General features: G+C 40.2%; 1 protein-coding gene across 1 annotated transcript; it reads left to right on the forward strand.

The window, feature by feature from the left end:
* The first annotated feature begins 1,627 nt into the window (after window positions 1-1,627).
* Window positions 1,628-17,142, forward strand: LOC133631824 (pre-mRNA-splicing factor 38B-like). The gene is made up of 11 exons (XM_062023985.1): window positions 1,628-2,226; window positions 5,954-6,016; window positions 6,497-6,547; window positions 9,691-9,738; window positions 12,870-12,932; window positions 13,405-13,452; window positions 14,959-15,021; window positions 15,498-15,545; window positions 15,977-16,039; window positions 16,534-16,581; window positions 16,995-17,142. The coding sequence occupies exons 1-11, from the start codon at window positions 2,183-2,185 to the stop codon at window positions 17,059-17,061; spliced, it is 606 nt and encodes a 201-aa protein (XP_061879969.1). The 5' UTR covers window positions 1,628-2,182; the 3' UTR covers window positions 17,062-17,142.
* Window positions 17,143-17,964: the final 822 nt, after the last annotated feature.

The raw sequence follows: 17,964 nt of genomic DNA on the forward strand, positions 1-17,964 counted from the left end.
CTTCATTTTATGTGACCTTCAAAATCATTTTATATGACCCTCTACATCATTTTATGTGACCCTCCACTTCATTTTATGTGACCTTCAAAATCATTTTATATGACCCTCTACATCATTTTATGTGACCCTCCACTTCATTTTATGTGACCTTCAAAATCATTTTATATGACCCTCTACATCATTTTATGTGACCTTCAAAATCATTTTATGTGACCCTCTACATCATTTTATGTGACCCTCAAAATCATTTCATGTGACCCTCCACATCAATTATATACAAATTTATTTATTCATTGTAATTAATTTTGTCATTTCAATTTCTTACAGACACGTGTTATTACATATGTTGGCCAGAGGGGGAGCACTTCAATTTTTTTTACACACACTTGTTATTTCATATGTTGACCAGAGCCAGAGCACCTTTAAAAGCGACACACAGTCGATTTGAAAAATCCCTCCTTTTTGGCACCACCTTCATTTTGATGGATTTCACCACCAGGGGTGCAAACGAGATCTCTATTTTTTGTTTTTTTGTAATGTGCTTAAGGTCGATGACAAAGGAGTCACGGACCACAGATGGCCCCTGTGCCGCACTTTGGACAACCCAGCTGTAGAAGCTAACTGTTAATGGCCACCATAGTCTTAGTAACGTAGTGTATTTGTTCATCTTACGGTCACATACGCGGGTTGTCTTACGTCAGCACCGGAAGTCGTACAATCAGTCGTTCACCTGGCGGCTTTTTTCGGGGATGAATAGGTAAGTCCTTTTTTAGCTGTTGTCTTGTTTTATCATATATTGCTGCCTTTGCACCTGTCAATGTTTACCTTTGTATGCACATTAAATCAACAAAAAAAATCCTGACTTTGGAGCAATGTTCACAGACTCTAGTATTTGGCTCTCCATTAGATCAGTGGTCCCCAACCAAAAAAATAAATTTTTTTTTTTTTTTTTTTTTAAATAAAATCAACATAAAAAACACAATATATACATTATATATCAATATAGATCAATACATTCTGCAGGGATACAGTCCGTAAGCACACATGATTGTATTTATTTATGGAAAAAAAAAAAAAAAAAAAAAAAAATTATTATTATTATTATTTTTTTTAAATACACCCCCTACCCCCACCCCCCACCGGTCCGTGGGACAAATTTTCAAGCGTTGACCGGTTCGCAGCTACAAAAGGGTTGGGGACCACTGCATTAGATGCAATGATATTGGGACCATGATTTATGGCATCACTTGTTCACACCTCCTCATATGGAAGACACTTTTCATTGTTGACGTCTTAAGGGTAGAAATACAAGAACACACACACACACACACACATCCATATTATTCACATCCAGCCAGGAATAGATAGATAGTACTTTATTGATTCCTTCAGGAGACTTCCCTCAGGAAAATTAAAAGGAGAAGACGCTGATCACCATGACAACACACTCACGTGACAAAACCTTTTCAAATTTAAAGTGTTATATTTTTCATTTATTTTGTAGTGAAACTTCCGGTGCCACAATTTGCAAACAACCTACAAAAGAGGCAGAGTAGTAATGAGCCCGCCTTTATTTACGACCCCTTTGCCTGCTTTACGCGGGGAGGGCGTGTCCCAATCTGAATTGTATTTATTTATGTTGCCATAGTGACAGCTGGTAGTTGTTGGAATCTGTACGTGCTCTTATGCTGGAAAGGATGGTTCTACTGCGCATGTGTAGAAGTAAAGGCGGTAACTCGCAACGCTAATGGCGGCCGTTTGTTTTGTTCCTTCTGATAAAGACAGTTGCTCGGTTATTCCACCGTGTTTGTACACACTTACCGGTAGTTCTTGTTATTTTGACCTTAGAGCGGGCCCTGTGTGTTTGTCACAACGCACTTGACACGCACATACGCCTTTTGAAAGGCGTCGTGAAATGACGTCATGGCGTCAGCACGTCACGTGTGGTTGAGTCTCGGCGGTTTCTAGTGCGTGCACTTAGTATTTTACTTTGTACATATAATAAATGTCTTGGTAAGGATATGACTTACCGCATACAGTAAGTATGTCGCTAGTGTAGTAAGTATCTTACTTAGTTTTAGTATGCCTGGCGCGAAGTGGGCCGCCAGTACCCGGATGTTGCCGTCCACAAGCCTAGAAAGGTGATTCAACCATCGAGTGGTCGACATTCACCTGCTTCAAAATGGAAAAAAGGAGGCAAAGTCATCATTGTGGTCGTCATCCAAGGTAAGTGTACAAAATGTCCAAATGTAGTTTTTCGGCTTAGTGTAGATCAGACATGCATAAAAATCTACTCCCAAGTGGGGCGGACTAGTAAAATCACTGCACGATAACTTAAAAATAAAGACACCTTCAGATGGCTCACATTGTTTAGAAATAGAACTAGCACATCCTGAAAATACACCCCCCGTTTCCATATGAGTTGGGAAATTGTGTTCGATGTAAATATAAACGGAATACAATGATTTGCAAATTCAACTGAATGCACTACAAAGACAACATATTTGATGTTCAAACTCATAAACTTTATTTTTTTTTTTTTTACAAATAGTAATTAACTAAGAATTTCATGGCTGCAACACGTGCCAAAGTAGTTGGGGAAAGGGCATGTTCACCACTGTGTTACATGGCCTTTCCTTTTAACAACACTCAGTAAAGGTTTGGGAACTGAGGAGACACATTTTTGAAGCTTCTCAGGTGGAATTCTTTCCCATTCTTGCTTGATGTACAGCTTAAGTTGTTCAACAGTCCGGGGGTCTCCCTTGTGCTATTTTAGGTGCCACACATTTTCAATGGGAGACAGGTCTGGACTACAGGCAGGCCAGTCTAGTACCCGCACTCTTTTACTATGAAGCCACGTTGATGTAACACGTGGCTTGGCATTGTCTTGCTGAAATAAGCAGGGGCGTCCATGGTAACGTTGCTTGGATGGCAACATATGTTGCTGTATGTACCTTTCAGCATTAATGGCGCCTTCACCGATGTGTAAGTTACCCATGTCTTGGGCACTAATACACCCCCATACCATCACACATGCTGCCTTTTACACTTTGCGCCTAGAACAATCCGGATGGTTCTTTTCCTCTTCGGTCCGGAGGACACGACGTCCACAGTTTCCAAAAAACAATTTGAAATGTGGACTCGTCAGACCACAGAACACTTTTCCACTTTGTATCAGTCCATCTTAGATGAGCTCAGGCCCAGCGAAGCCGACGGCGTTTCTGGGTGTTGTTGATAAACGGTTTTCGCCTTGCATAGGAGAGTTTTAACTTGCACTTACAGATGTAGCGACCAATTGTAGTTACTGACAGTGTGTTTCTGAAGTGTTCCTGAGCCCATGTGGTGATATCCTTTACACGCTGATGTCGCTTGTTGATGCGGTACAGCCTGAGGGATGGAAGGTCACAGGCTTAGCTGCTTACGTGCAGTGATTTCTCCAGATTCTCTGAACCCTTTGATGATATTACGGAGCGTAGATGGTGAAATCCCTAAATTCCTTGCAATAGCTGCTTGAGAAAGGTTTTTCTTAAACTGTTCAACAATTTGCTCAGGCATTTGTTGACAAAGTGGTGACCCTCGCCCCATCCTTGTTTGTGAATGACTGAGCATTTCATGGAATCTACTTTTACACCCAATCATGGCACCCACCTGTTCCCAATTAGCCTGTTCACCTGTGGGATGTTCCAAATAAGTGTTTGATGAGCATTCCTCAACTTTATCAGTGTTTATTGCCACCTTTCCCAACTTCTTTGTCACGTGTTGCTGCCATCAAATTCTAAAGTTAATGATTATTTGCCAAAAAAAAAATGTTTATGAGTTTGAACAACATCTTTGTAGCATATTCAACTGAATATGGCTTGAAAAGGATTTGCAAATCATTGTATTCCGTTTATATTTACATCTAACACAATTTCCCAACTCATATGGAAACGGGGTTTGTACACTTACCATACATGTTGCTGTTAATAGTATTCTATCTGTATTTGTCGTTACTTATACTTTCTGAATAAATTATGTGATCATGTTTATCAGTCAACTCATTGGTGTTCATTTTCTATCTATAAAGATAAAAAAATATATATATAAAAATCTAATTACAGGATGTTATTTGTGTCGTTTGCTCATTTTCCACAACTGGTGCACTAACATCATGTGTTTTTTATTATTTTTTTACATATGTAGCATAATCTACAAAGATACAAATAATTGCTATTGCGACATCTAGTGGACACATTTAGAACAGCAGTTTCTTTCATTCAAAAATGTCGGCTCATTTTTATACTTAGCAAACTCATATCGCGGGCCGGATTGAACCTGTACGTTTTGACACCCCCTGGTGTAGATAGTACACCGTGTGTACCGAGCACACGTATTGGCGAGTAATACAAGTACGGAAGTGCGTACATTCAAACATAGCCTCTTCTTTTTTTTATGATGTAAAGAAGGGGTGTCTAAAGTGTGGCCCGCAGCACTTTATGAAGAAAACAAGTGAAATAAAAGGTGAAATGCAATGAGAACAAGTTGCAAGGTTGGCTCTAATAACACACAATAGTGTCTTTTTCTTTAAAAGTGTCATTGCTCATAATCAATCAAAATCAACAATGTGATGAATTAGTGACCTATACAAGGCTCCAGTTATTTCACATCAAATATTCCACTTTGTAATATTTTTGTGGGAAACTTTTCAAATTTGGTGTTTTTGCCATACAAAACAAACTTTTTTTGATGTCAAAAGGGCATTAAAAACCATAAAAACATACAATCGACGGATAGATCGGAAGTTGATCTCAAAGTAATACAAATTTCAAATGAAGCATGACTTATTTTTAACACTTTTACAAGTGGGGCCCTTTTGGACCCCAAGAATTTAATAGGTTTTAAAAAAACAACTAATTGCTTTAAATGATTAATCAATAAAAATTGACCCATTCAAGGCATATTGGACCAAAAATACAAAAAGCTAATCTGTCTGGAGCCGCAAAATAATGATGTTAGTGTCTATATTAGCTGTATTAGCCTACTATCAAATCTTCATTGACAGAAATGTTGAAATGTAATATTTATTCCACACATTTTTACAACATTGGAAAACATTAGTAAAACGGGGCCTTTTCAGAGGGTGAGATAACTCCTGGAAATGACTGTCTTAGAATGGCCGAAGGTATAGATGTGTGTGTCCAAGTTAAAGGAAACGACAGGCTGTCTTATTTTAAGGGATTTATTACAATCTTTGCAAGCTGGATAACGTTTGCTGTGGTCTGGAACAACATGGCACACAAACAACTATCAGAAATACAGCCAGTGTTACATACAGATAATGTGTCATGAGACATGTAAATATAAATTAAATACACAGAGGACATAAGTAAAGGAAATTAAATGAGCTCAAATATACCAACAAACGAGGCATATGATGCAATATGTACATACAGTTAGCGTAAATAGCATGTTAGCATCGATTAGCTTGCAGTCATGCGCTGACCAAATATGTCTGATTAGCTTTCCACACAAGTCGATAACATCAACAAAGTTCACCTTTGTGCCTTCATGCACAGTATAAAATGTTTGGTGGACAAAATGAGACAAAGAAGGAGTGACATAAAACATGTATTTCTGTGGCAGCATCGGAGAAAGTTGTACATGTATACAAACTACAGTGAGTTCAAGGACAGCTGAAATTAGTAGGACAAAACGGCGCTGGCCAAAAACTCTCATCAGTGAAGCATGTTGAATATAAACAGTGGGATTTCTAACAACTAGGCAGGTTTGCGTCATGTTTGTCATCTTACAGAAACCATATTCAAAGAAAACATCTTTTTTTAAAAAAAAAAAGCTTCAGGGAGCCACTAGGGCGACGCTAAAGAGCCGCAGGTTGCCGACCACCGCTTTGGTTTTGTTAAGAAATGTTTTGGAGCAATCACTGAATTGATGATTTTTATTGTGTAACTTGCAGCCATGGGAGGAAGCGTGAAAAAGAGGACAAACGAACTATGAGTGCTGATAGAAATAAAAGGAGGTAAGACATTTACACGATTCTTTTGGAAGTAACTTTTTAGCTCCTTCGTTAGATTGTGTTCCACTTCTTAAGAACCACTTTAATAAATAGAAACCAGATCCAACCAGTCTGAATATCATTTGGTTATGTGGAGTTTGCAGTTTTGGTGAACAGAGACTTTTAGTCAGAATTCCATGCACAGTTTGATAGTTTTTTATTGTTTTGGAATTTTTCCTATTAAATAAAGAATCGTCCAAAGAAAGATAAGATCTTTTTAAAGTATCTTTTTGGAGATCCCAAGTAATATCCGATTGCAAAGGAGAAAGTTAACGCTGCTACAGAAAGAAAGAAGGAGAGGAAGAAGAAGAGAGAGAGAGAATGAGACAGAGAACTTTCAAATGTCATATTGCTTTTGGGAATGAGAGGAGGAGGGACAGGGTGGGTTTTGTGTGAATTAAGTTGTTGAAAACACAACATTAACATTTATTGTGTACCTCTCAGGAGTTCAAAGAAGAGTGAAGATGAAGAAGACGATGAGAGCTTTGGAGTATGGTGAGATTTTCACACACTAACTACTTGCACAGCAGTGCTGATTGCTCTAAAGTCTGGTGTATACTCTCGCCTCGCGTAGCTTGTGTAGGTGATTCCGTCGTCCCTCCTAGCCCTGTGTAGCTTCACTCGTAGCCTGTGTGTAATAATTTAGTCTAAACAAATTCAGTGCAGAAAACTGTGCAGAAAACTTCACCTGCAAACTTGACACCTTAATGGCTGGTTCTGAAACAGGATGGATTGCTTCAGTCTTAAAGGCCTACTGAAAGCCACTACTAGCGACCACGCAGTCTGATAGTTTATATATCAATGATGAAATCTTAACATTGCAACACATGCCAATACGGCCGGGTTAACTTATAAAGTGACATTTAAAACTTCCCGGCTGAAACGTCGCGGTATGATGACGTATGCGCGTGACGAAGTCAGAGTAACGGAAGTTATGGTACCCCGTAGAATCCTATACAAAAAGCTCTGTTTTCATTTCATAATTCCACAGTATTCTGGGCATCTTTTGCAATTTGTTTAATGAACAATGAAGGCTGCAAAGAAGACAGTTGTAGGTGGGATCGGTGTATTAGCAGCGGACTACAGCAACACAACCAGGAGGACTTTGTTGGAGCGCTAGCCGCGCTAGCCGCCGACCTCACCTTGACTTCCTACGTCTCCGGGCCGCCAAACGCATCGGGTGAAGTCCTTCGTCCTTCTGCCGATCGCTGGAACGCAGGTGAGCACGGGTGTTGATGAGCAAATGAGGGCTGGCTGGCGTAGGTGGAGAGCTAATGTTTTTAGCATAGCTCTGTGCGGTCCGGTTGCTAAGTTAGCTTCAATGGCGTCGTTAGCACAGCATTGTTAACCTTCGCCAGCCTGGAAAGCATTAACCGTGTATTTACATGTCCACGGTTTAATAGTATTGTTGATTTTCTATCTATCCTTCCAGTCAGGGGTTTATTTTTTTTGTTTCTATATGCAGTTAAAGCACGATGCTATCACGTTAGCTCGTAGCTAAAGCATTTCGCCGATGTATTGTCGTGGAGATAAAAGGCACTGAATGTCCATTTGGCGTTCTCGACTCTCATTTTCAAGAGGATATAGTATCCCAGGTGGTTTAAAATACAAATCCGTGTTCCAAAATAGAAAAAGGAGAGTGTGGAATCCAATGAGCCAGCTTGTACCTAAGTTACGGTCAGAGCGAAAAAAGATACGTCCATCACTGCCTCTCAAGTCCTTCACTGTAACGTTCCTCATCTACGATTCTTTCATCCTCGCTCAAATTAATGGGGTAATCATCACTTTCTCGGTCCGAATCTCTCTCGCTCCATTGTAAACAAAGGAAAATTGTGAGGAATACTAGCTCCTGTGACGTCACGCTACTTCCGCTACAGGCAAGGCTTTTTTTTAATCAGCGAGCAAAAGTTGCGAACTTTATCGTCGATTTTCTCTACTAAATCCTTTCAGCAAAAATATGGCAATATCGCGAAATGATCAAGTATGACACATAGAATGGATCTGCTATTCCCGTTTAAATTTTAAAAAATCATTTCAGTAGGCCTTTAAGTCACCAGAAGTGGGTCTTAGGTTTCGAAGCAAGAAATATTTCTGCACTGAATATTTTTACACTGAGGGCAGGTGGGGGCACTCATGGAACAGGTGGCTGTTGAAGTCCGGGTCACAAAGCGAGGGAACCGTTAGGTCCTGGTCACAATTGATTACTTCAACAAGTGGCCCCAAGCCTACGCCATCCCTGACCAGAGTGCCGATCAATGAGATTTGTTGTGCAAATTCGGCACACCAGAGGAGCTCCACAGCTCTGAGGTCTGCCAGCGCTTGGAGATAAAGAAGAACCAGCCAACACCATTGCATCCCCAGAGTGATGGCCCAGTAGAACGCTTCAACCGCACCCTGGCCAATCAGCTTGTCGATTCTACCAGCCGCCAGCAGAAGGACTGGGACCTGAGCCTGCTGCTGGTCTTGTGGGCATATCGGACAGCAGTCCAGTAATCATTGTAGTGCACCCCGGCAGCCTTGATGTTAGGACTAGAACTCTGCACGCCTGTCGACTTGGTGTTTGGGCCTCCGCCAGAGCCAGAGGTGGATAGCGAACCTGGCCTTAGACTACTACGGTAGACTGCGAAAGGTGCACCACTTGGCCCGACAGACCGTCGATGAGACGCCTGTAGAGAGCTTACGACACCCGCTGCAGAGGTGGGGACAAAGGTGTGGGTAGACTGCCCGGAGAGGAAGAAGGGACTATCTTTAAATCTATTGAGCCACTGGGTGGGACCATGTACCATCCTCGACAGACTCTATGACCTGGTGAACTGGGTGCGACTGCGAAAACGGAACCTAGTGGTAGTACCCTACCGTAATCGGCTGGTTCCATACCAACCTCTCCTGACGCCCGAGAAAGGGACTCGACTGGAAGAATGTTCCCCGAGCATCCCGGCACCACCAGCTCAAAAGGTCAACTAAGCGGGCGCAACAGCAACCCCCATGCCGCCTCCAGGACTATATGTTGGGCACGTAGGTTGTTGGGGACAGTCAACCTGCTAGGTGGAGGCTATATAGTGGTGCTTGGGAGAGCGTATTCAACATTCCTTTCTTCTTCCTTGTTCCCAGCATGCCTCGCTGTGACTGAGGTAGCTGCTTTAGTTTACATCTCTCTCTGTATGTATGTGTGTGAAAAAGAGGACAAACGGACTCCGAGTGCTGATAGAGCTAAAAGGAGGTAAGACTTTTACACAATTCTTTTGGAAGCAACTTTTTAGCTCCTTCGTGAGATTGTGTTCCACTTTGTAAGAACAGCTTTATAGACTAGAAACCAGATCCAACCAGTCTGAATATCATTTGGTTATTCCAATATTGTTTTGGGATGTTTCCTATTCAATATAGAACTGTCCAGAGGAAGCGAATATCTTTTTGAAGTATTTATTTGAGGTCCCAAGTAACATCAGAATGCAAATGGAAAGGAGAAAGTTAACGCTGCTACAGAAAGAAAGAAGGAGAGGAAAAAGAAGAGAGAGAGAATGAGACAAAAAACTTTCAAATGTCATATTGCTTTTGGGAATGAGAGGAGGGACAGGGTGGGTTTTGTGTGAATTGATTTGTTGAAAACACAACATTAACATTTATTGTGTACCTCTCAGGAGTTCAGAGAGTGAAGATGAAGAAGACGATGAGAGCATTAGAGTATGGTGAGACTTTCACACACTATGTTTACAGTTTTTTGGGGGTTTTATTTCCGCAATATGCCATGCAGGGCTGATGAATGTAATCGTTTGTGGTCTGCTTATGGGCCACACTTTGGACACCTCTGTAAAATGTGTCTTTAGGCCAGGAGTCGGCAACCCAAAATCTTGAAAGCGCCATATTGGGCCAAAGATACAAAAAGCTCATTTGTCTGGAGCCGCAAAGATTTTAAGCCTTATATAAGTGTTATAATGAAGACAACACATGATGTAAGTGTCTATATTAGCTATATTAGCCTACTATCAAAATGACTTTAACAGTCTTATATAAGTGTTACAATGAAGACAACACATGACGTAAGTGTCTATATAAGCTATATTAAAGGCCTACTGAAATTTTTTTTTTAAATTTAAACGGGAATAGCAGATCCATTCTATGTGTCATACTTGATCATTTCGCGATATTGCCATATTTTTGCTGAAAGGATTTAGTAGAGAAAATCGACGATAAAGTTCGCAACCTTTGCTCGCTGATAAAAAAAAGCCTTGCCTGTAGCGGAAGTAGCGTGACGTCACAGGAGCTAGTATTCCTCACAATTCCCCGTTGTTTACAATGGAGCGAGAGAGATTCGGACCGAGAAAGTGATGATTACCCCATTAATTTGAGCGAGGATGAAAGATTCGTAGATGAGGAACGTTACAGTGAAGGACTTGAGAGGCAGTGATGGACGTATCTTTTTTCGCTCTGACCGTAACTTAGGTACAAGCTGGCTCATTGGATTCCACACTCTCCTTTTTTTATTGTGGATCACGGATTTGTATTTTAAACCACCTCGGATACTATATCCTCTTGAAAATGAGAGTCGAGAACGCCAAATGGACATTCAGTGCCTTTTATCTCCACGACAATACATCGGCGAAATGCTTTAGCTATGAGCTAACGTGATAGCATCGTGCTTTAACTGCATATAGAAACAAAAAAATAAACCCCTGACTGGAAGGATAGATAGAAAATCAACAATACTATTAAAACGTGGACATGTAAATACACGGTTAATGCTTTCCAGGCTGGCGAAGGTTAACAATGCTGTGCTAACGACGCCATTGAAGCTAACTTAGCAACGGGACCTCACAGAGCTATGCTAAAAACATTAGCTCTCCACCTACGCCAGCCAGCCCTCATCTACTCATCAACAGTCGTGCTCACCTGCGTTCCAGCGATCGGCAGAAGGACGAAGGACTTCACCCGATGCGTTTGGCGGCCCGGAGACGTAGGAAGTCAAGGTGAGGTCGGCGGCTAGCGCGGCTAGCGCTCCAACAAAGTCCTCCTGGTTGTGTTGCTGTAGTCCGCTGCTAATACACCGATCCCACCTACAACTGTCTTCTTTGCAGCCTTCATTGTTCATTAAACAAATTGCAAAAGATGTCCAGAATACTGTGGAATTATGAAATGAAAACAGAGCTTTTTGTATAGGATTCTACGGGGTACCATAACTTCCGTTACTCTGACTTTGTCACGCGCATACGTCATCATACCGCGACGTTTCAGCCGGGAAGTTTTAAATGTCACTTTATAAGTTAACCCGGCCGTATTGGCATGTGTTGCAATGTTAAGATTTCCTCATTGATATATAAACTATCAGACTGCGTGGTCGGTAGTAGTGGCTTTCAGTAGGCCTTTAACCTACTATCAAAATGACTACGTGTCACAGGCTGATGCAAATCTTCATTGCCAGGAATGTTGAAATGTAATATTTAGTCTACACATTTTTACAACATTAGTAAAACGGGGCCTTTTCAGAGGGTGAGATAACTCCCGGAAATGACTAGCTTACAATGGCCAAAGGTATAGATGTGTGTGTCCAAGTTAAAGGAAACGGCATGCTGTCTTCTTTTAATGGATTTATTACAATCTTTGCGAGCTGGGTAACGTTTGCTGTGGTCTGGAACAACATGGCACACAAACAACTATCAGAAATGCAGCCAGTGTTACATACAGATAATGTGTCATGAGACATGCAAATATAAATTAAATACACAGACAACATAAGTAAAGAAATTTAATGAGCTCAAATATACCCCCAAACGAGGCATAATGATGCAATATGTACAAACAGCTGGCCTAAACAGCATGTTAGTATCGATTAGCTTGCAGTCCTGCACTGAGCAAATATGCCTGATTAGAACTCCACACAAGTCAATAACATGTACATGTAAAGAAACTACAGTGAGTTCAAGGACTGCCGAAATTAGTTGGACAAAACGGCGCTCACCAAATACTCTCATCAGTGAAGCATAAACACAAACATATTAAACAGTAGACTTTCTAACAGTTAGGAAGGTTTGTGTCATGTTAGCTATATTAGCCTACTATCAAAATGACTACGTGTCGCAGGCTGATGCAAATCTTCATTGACAGAAATGTTAAAATTTAAGTCGCCAATTAAATCAAATATAAATTAAATACACAGACGACATAAGTAAAGGAAATTAAAGGAGCTCAAATATACCTACAAACGAGGCATATTGATGCAATATGTACAAACAGCTGGCCTAAATAGCATGTTAGCATGGATTAGCTTGCAGTCATACACTGAGCAAATATGCCTGATTAGCACTCCACACAAATCAATAACATCAACAAAGCTCACCTTTGTGCACTCACGCACAGTATAAAACGTTTGGTGGACAAAATGAGACAAAGAAGGAGTGAAATAAAACACGTCTTTCTGTGGCAGCATCTGAGAAAGTTGTACATGTAAACAAATTGTTGCGTCACAGTCCACACAACGATGGTGGGTCCAAGGACTGCCGAAATTAGTAGGACAAAACGGCGCTTGCCAAATACTCTCATCAGTGAAGCATAAACACAAACATATTAAACAGTAGACTTTCTAACAGTTAGGAAGGTTTGTGTCATGTTTGTGCTCCTACAGAAACCATATTCAAACACAAAATGTAATTTCATCCATCGTTTCCCATTTTCATACATTTTTGAAAAAGCTCCAGGGAGCCACTAGGGCGACGCTAAAGAGCCGCAGGTTGCCGACCACCGCTTTGGTTTTGTTAAGAAATGCAACATGCGAGTTGTTTTGGAGCAATCTCTGAATTGATGATTTTTATTGTGTAACTTGCAGCCATGGGAGGAAGCGTGGAAAAAAGGACAAACGGACTCCGAGCGCTGATAGAACTAAAAAGAGGTAAGACTTTTACACGATTCTTTTGGAAGCAACTTTTTAGCTCATTAGTGAGATTGTGTTCCACTTTTTAAGAACCACTTTAATAAACTAGAAACCAGATCCAAGCAGTCTGAATATCATTTGGTTATGTGGAGTTTGCAGTTTTGGTGAACAGAGACTTTTAGTCAGAATTCCATGCAGTTTTATAGTTTAATATTGTTTTGGAATTTTTCCTATACAATAAAGAATTGTCCAGAGAAAGCTTAAGATATTTTTAAAGTATTTATTTGAGATCCCAAGTAACATCAGATTGCAAAGAAGAAAGTTAATGCTACAGAAAGAAAGAAGGAGAGGAGAAAGAAGAGAGAGAATGAGACAGAGAACTTTCAAATGTCATATTGCTTTTGGGAATGAGAGGAGGAGGGACAGGGTGGGTTTTGTGTGAATTGATTTGTTGAAAACACAACATTAACATTTATTGTGTACCTCTCAGGAGTTCAAAGAGTGAAGATGAAGAAGACGATGAGAGCATTAGAGTTTGGTGAGACTTTCACACTCTATGTTTACAGTTTTTTGGAGGGTTTATTTCCGCAATATGCCATGCAGGGCTGATGAATGTAATCATTAGTGGTCTGCTTATGGGCCACACTTTGGACACCTCTGTAAAATGTGTCTTTAGGCCAGGAGTCGGCCACCCAAAATGTTGAAAGCGCCATATTGGGCCAAAGATGCAAAAAGCAAATTTGTCTGGAGCCGCAAAAATGAAAAGCCTTATATAAGTGTTATAATGAAAACAACACATGATGTGTCTATATGAGCTATATTAGCCTACTATCAAAATGACTTTAAAAGTCTTATATAAGTGTTTTAATAAAGACAACAAATGATGTGTCTATATTAGCTATATTAGCCTACTATCAAAATGACTATGTGTCGCAGGTTGATGCAAATCTTCATTGACAGAAATATTGAAATGTAATATTTATTCTACACATTTTTACAACATTAGTAAAGCAGGGCCTTTTCAGAGGGTGAGATAACTCCTGGAAATGACTAGCTTAGAATGGCCAAAGGTATAGATGTGTGTGTCCAAGTTAAAGGAAATGGCATGCTGTCTTTTAATGGATTTATTACAATCTTTGCAAGCTGGGTGACGTTTGCTGTGGTCTGGAACAACATGGCACACAAACAACTATCAGAAATGCAGCCAATATTACATGCAGATAATGTGTCATGAGACATCCATCCATACATTTTCTACCGCTTGTCCCGTTTGCGGTCGCACGGGTTGCTGGAGCCTATCTCAGCTGCATTCGGGCGGAAGGCTGGGTACACCCTGGACAAGTCGCCACCTCAAGCAAATATAAATTAAATACACAGACGACATAAGTAAAGGAAATTAAATGAGCTCAAATATACTTACAAACGAGGGATAATGATGCAATATGTACAAACAGCTGGCCTAAATAGCATGTTAGCATGGATTAGCTTGCAGTCATACACTGAGCAAATATGCCTGATTAGCACTCCACACAAGTCAATAACATCAACAAAGCTCACCTTTGTGCACTCACGCACAGTATAAAACGTTTGGTGGACAAAATGAGACAAAGAAGGAGTGAAATAAAACACGTCTTTCTGTGGCAGCATCTGAGAAAGTTGTACATGTAAACAAATTGTTGCGTCACAGTCCACACAACTATGGTGGGTCCAAGGACTGCCGAAATTAGTAGGACAAAACGGCGCTTGCCAAATACTCTCATCAGTGAAGCATAAACACAAACATATTAAACAGTAGACTTTCTAACAGTTAGGAAGGTTTGTTGTCATGTTTGTGCTCCTACAGAAACCATATTCAAACACAAAATGTAATTTCATCCATCGTTTCCCATTTTCATACATTTTTGAAAAAGCTCCAGGGAGCCACTAGGGCGACGCTAAAGAGCCGCAGGTTGCCGACCACCGCTTTGGTTTTGTTAAGAAATGCAACATGCGAGTTGTTTTGGAGCAATCACTGAATTGATGATTTTTATTGTGTAACTTGCAGCCATGGGAGGAAGCGTGGAAAAAAGGACAAACGGACTCCGAGTGCTGATAGAACTAAAAAGAGGTAAGACTTTTACACGATTCTTTTGGAAGCAACTTTTTAGCTCCTTAGTGAGATTGTGTTCCACTTTTTAAGAACCACTTTAATAAACTAGAAACCAGATCCAACCAGTCTGAGTATCATTTGGTTATGTGGAGTTTGCAGTTTTGGTGAACAGAGACTTTTAGTCAGAATTCCATGCAGTTTTATAGTTTAATATTGTTTTGGAATTTTTCCTATACAATAAAGAATTGTCCAGAGAAAGCTAAGATCTTTTTGAAGTATTTATTTGAGATCCCAAGTAACATCAAATTGCAAAGGAGAAAGTTAACGCTGCTACAGAAAGAAAGAAGGGGAGGAGAAAGGAGAGAGAGAGAATGAGACAGAGAACTTTCAAATGTCATATTGCTTTTGGGAATGAGAGGAGGAGGGACAGGGTGGGTTTTGTGTGAATTGATTTGTTGAAAACACAACATTAACATTTATTGTGTACCTCTCAGGAGTTCAAAGAGTGAAGATGAAGAAGACGATGAGAGCATTAGAGTATGGTGAGACTTTCACACACTATGTTTACAGTTTTTTGGGGGGTTTATTTCCGCAATATGCCATGCAGGGCTGATGAGTCCACACTACTACGGTGGGTTCAAGGACTAATGAAATTCGTAGGACAAACCGGCGCTTGCCAAATACTCTCATCAGTGAAGCATAAACACAAACATATTAAACAGTCGACTTTCTAACAGTTAGGAAGGTTTGTGTCATGTTTGTGCTCCTACAGAAACCATATTCAAACACAAAATGTAATTGCATCCATCGTTTCCCATTTTCATACATTTTTGAAAAAGCTCCAGGGAGCCACTAGGGCGACGCTAAAGAGCCGCAGGTTGCCAACCACCGCTTAGGTTTTGTTAAGAAATGCAACATGCGAGTTGTTTTGGAGCAATCACTGAATTGATGATTTTTATTGTGTAACTTGCAGCCATGGGAGGAAGCGTGGAAAAAAGGACAAACGGACTCCGAGTGCTGATAGAACTAAAAAGAGGTAAGACTTTTACACGATTCTTTTGGAAGCAACTTTTTAACTCCTTAGTGAGATTGTGTTCCACTTCTTAAGAACCACTTTAATAGACTAGAAACCAGATCCAACCAGTCTGAATATCATTTGGTTATGTGGAGTTTGCAGTTTCGGTGAACAGAGACTTATAGTTAGAATTCCATGCACAGTTTTATAGTTTTTATTATTGTTTTTGAATTGTTCCTATTCAATAGAGAATTGTCCAGAGAAAGCTAAGATATTTTTGAAGTATTTATTTGAGGTCCCAAGTAACATCAGAATGCAAATGGAAAAGAGAAAGTTAACGCTGCTACAGAAAGAAAGAAGGAGAGGAAAAAGAAGAGAGAGAGAGAGAGAGAATGAGACAGAGAACTTTCAAATGTCATATTGCTATTGGGAATGTGAGGAGGAGGGACAGGGTGGGTTTTGTGTGACTTGATTTGTTGAAAACACAACATTAACATTTATTGTGTACTTCTCAGGAGTTCAAAGAGTGAAGATGAAGAAGGCGATGAGAGCATTAGAGTATGGTGAGACTTTCACACACTATGTTTACAGTTTTTGGGGGGTTTTATTTCCGCAATATGCCATGCAGGCTACGGTGGGTTCAAGGACTAACGAAATTAGTAGGACAAACCGGCGCTTGCCAAATACTCTCATCAGTGAAGCATAAACACAAACATATTAAACAGTAGACTTTCTAACAATTAGGAAGGTTTGTGTCATGTTTGTGCTCCTACAGAAACCATATTCAAACAACATTTTTTATTTCATCCATCGTTTCCCATTTTCATACATTTTTGAAAAATCTCCAGGGAGCCACTAGGGCGACGCTAAAGAGCCGCAGGTTGCCGACCACCGCTTTGGTTTTGTTAAGAAATGCAACATGCAAGTTGTTTTGGAGCAATCTCTGAATTGATGATTTTTATTGTGTAACTTGCAGCCATGGGAGGAAGCGTGGAAAAGAGGACAAACGGACTCCGAGTGCTGATAGAACTAAAAAGAGGTAAGACTTTTACACGATTCTTTTGGAAGCAACTTTTTAGCTCCTTAGTGAGATTGTGTTCCACTTTTTAAGAACCACTTTAATAAACTAGAAACCAGATCCAACCAGTCTGAATATCATTTGGTTATGTGGAGTTTGCAGTTTTGGTGAACAGAGACTTTTTGTCAGAATTCCATGCACAGTTTTATAGTTTTTTTATTGTTTTTAAATTGTTCCTATTCAATAGAGAATTGTCCAGAGAAAGCTAAGATATTTTTTAAATATTTATTTGAGATCCCAAGTAACATCAGATTGCAAAGGAGAAAGTTAACGCTGCTACAGAAAGAAAGAAGGAGAGGAGAAAGGAGAGAGAGAGACAGAACTTTCAAATGTCATATTGCTTTTGGGAATGAGAGGAGGAGGGACAGGGTGGGTTTTGTGTGAATTGATTTGTTGAAAACACAACATTAACATATATCGTGTACTTCTCAGGAGTTCAAAGAGTGAAGATGAAGAAGGCGATGAGAGCATTAGAGTTTGGTGAGACTTTCACACTCTATGTTTACAGTTTTTGGGGGGTTTTATTTCCGCAATATGGCATGCAGGGCTGATGAGTCCACACAACTACGGTGGGTTCAAGGACTGACGAAATTAGTTGGACAAACTGGCGCTTGCCAAATACTCTCATCAGTGAAGCATAAACACAAACATATTAAACAGTAGACTTTCTAACAGTTAGGAAGGTTTGTGTCATGTTTGTGCTCCTACAGAAACCATATTCAAACAACATTTTTTATTTCATCCATCGTTTCCCATTTTCATACATTTTTGAAAAAGCTCCAGGGAGCCACTAGGGCGACGCTAAAGAGCCGCCGGTTGCCGACCACCGCTTTGGTTTTGTTAAGAAATGCAACATGCAAGTTGTTTT

This window comes from Entelurus aequoreus, linkage group LG17 (assembly GCF_033978785.1).
Source record: "Entelurus aequoreus isolate RoL-2023_Sb linkage group LG17, RoL_Eaeq_v1.1, whole genome shotgun sequence".
NCBI classification, from domain to species: Eukaryota; Metazoa; Chordata; class Actinopteri; order Syngnathiformes; family Syngnathidae; genus Entelurus; species Entelurus aequoreus.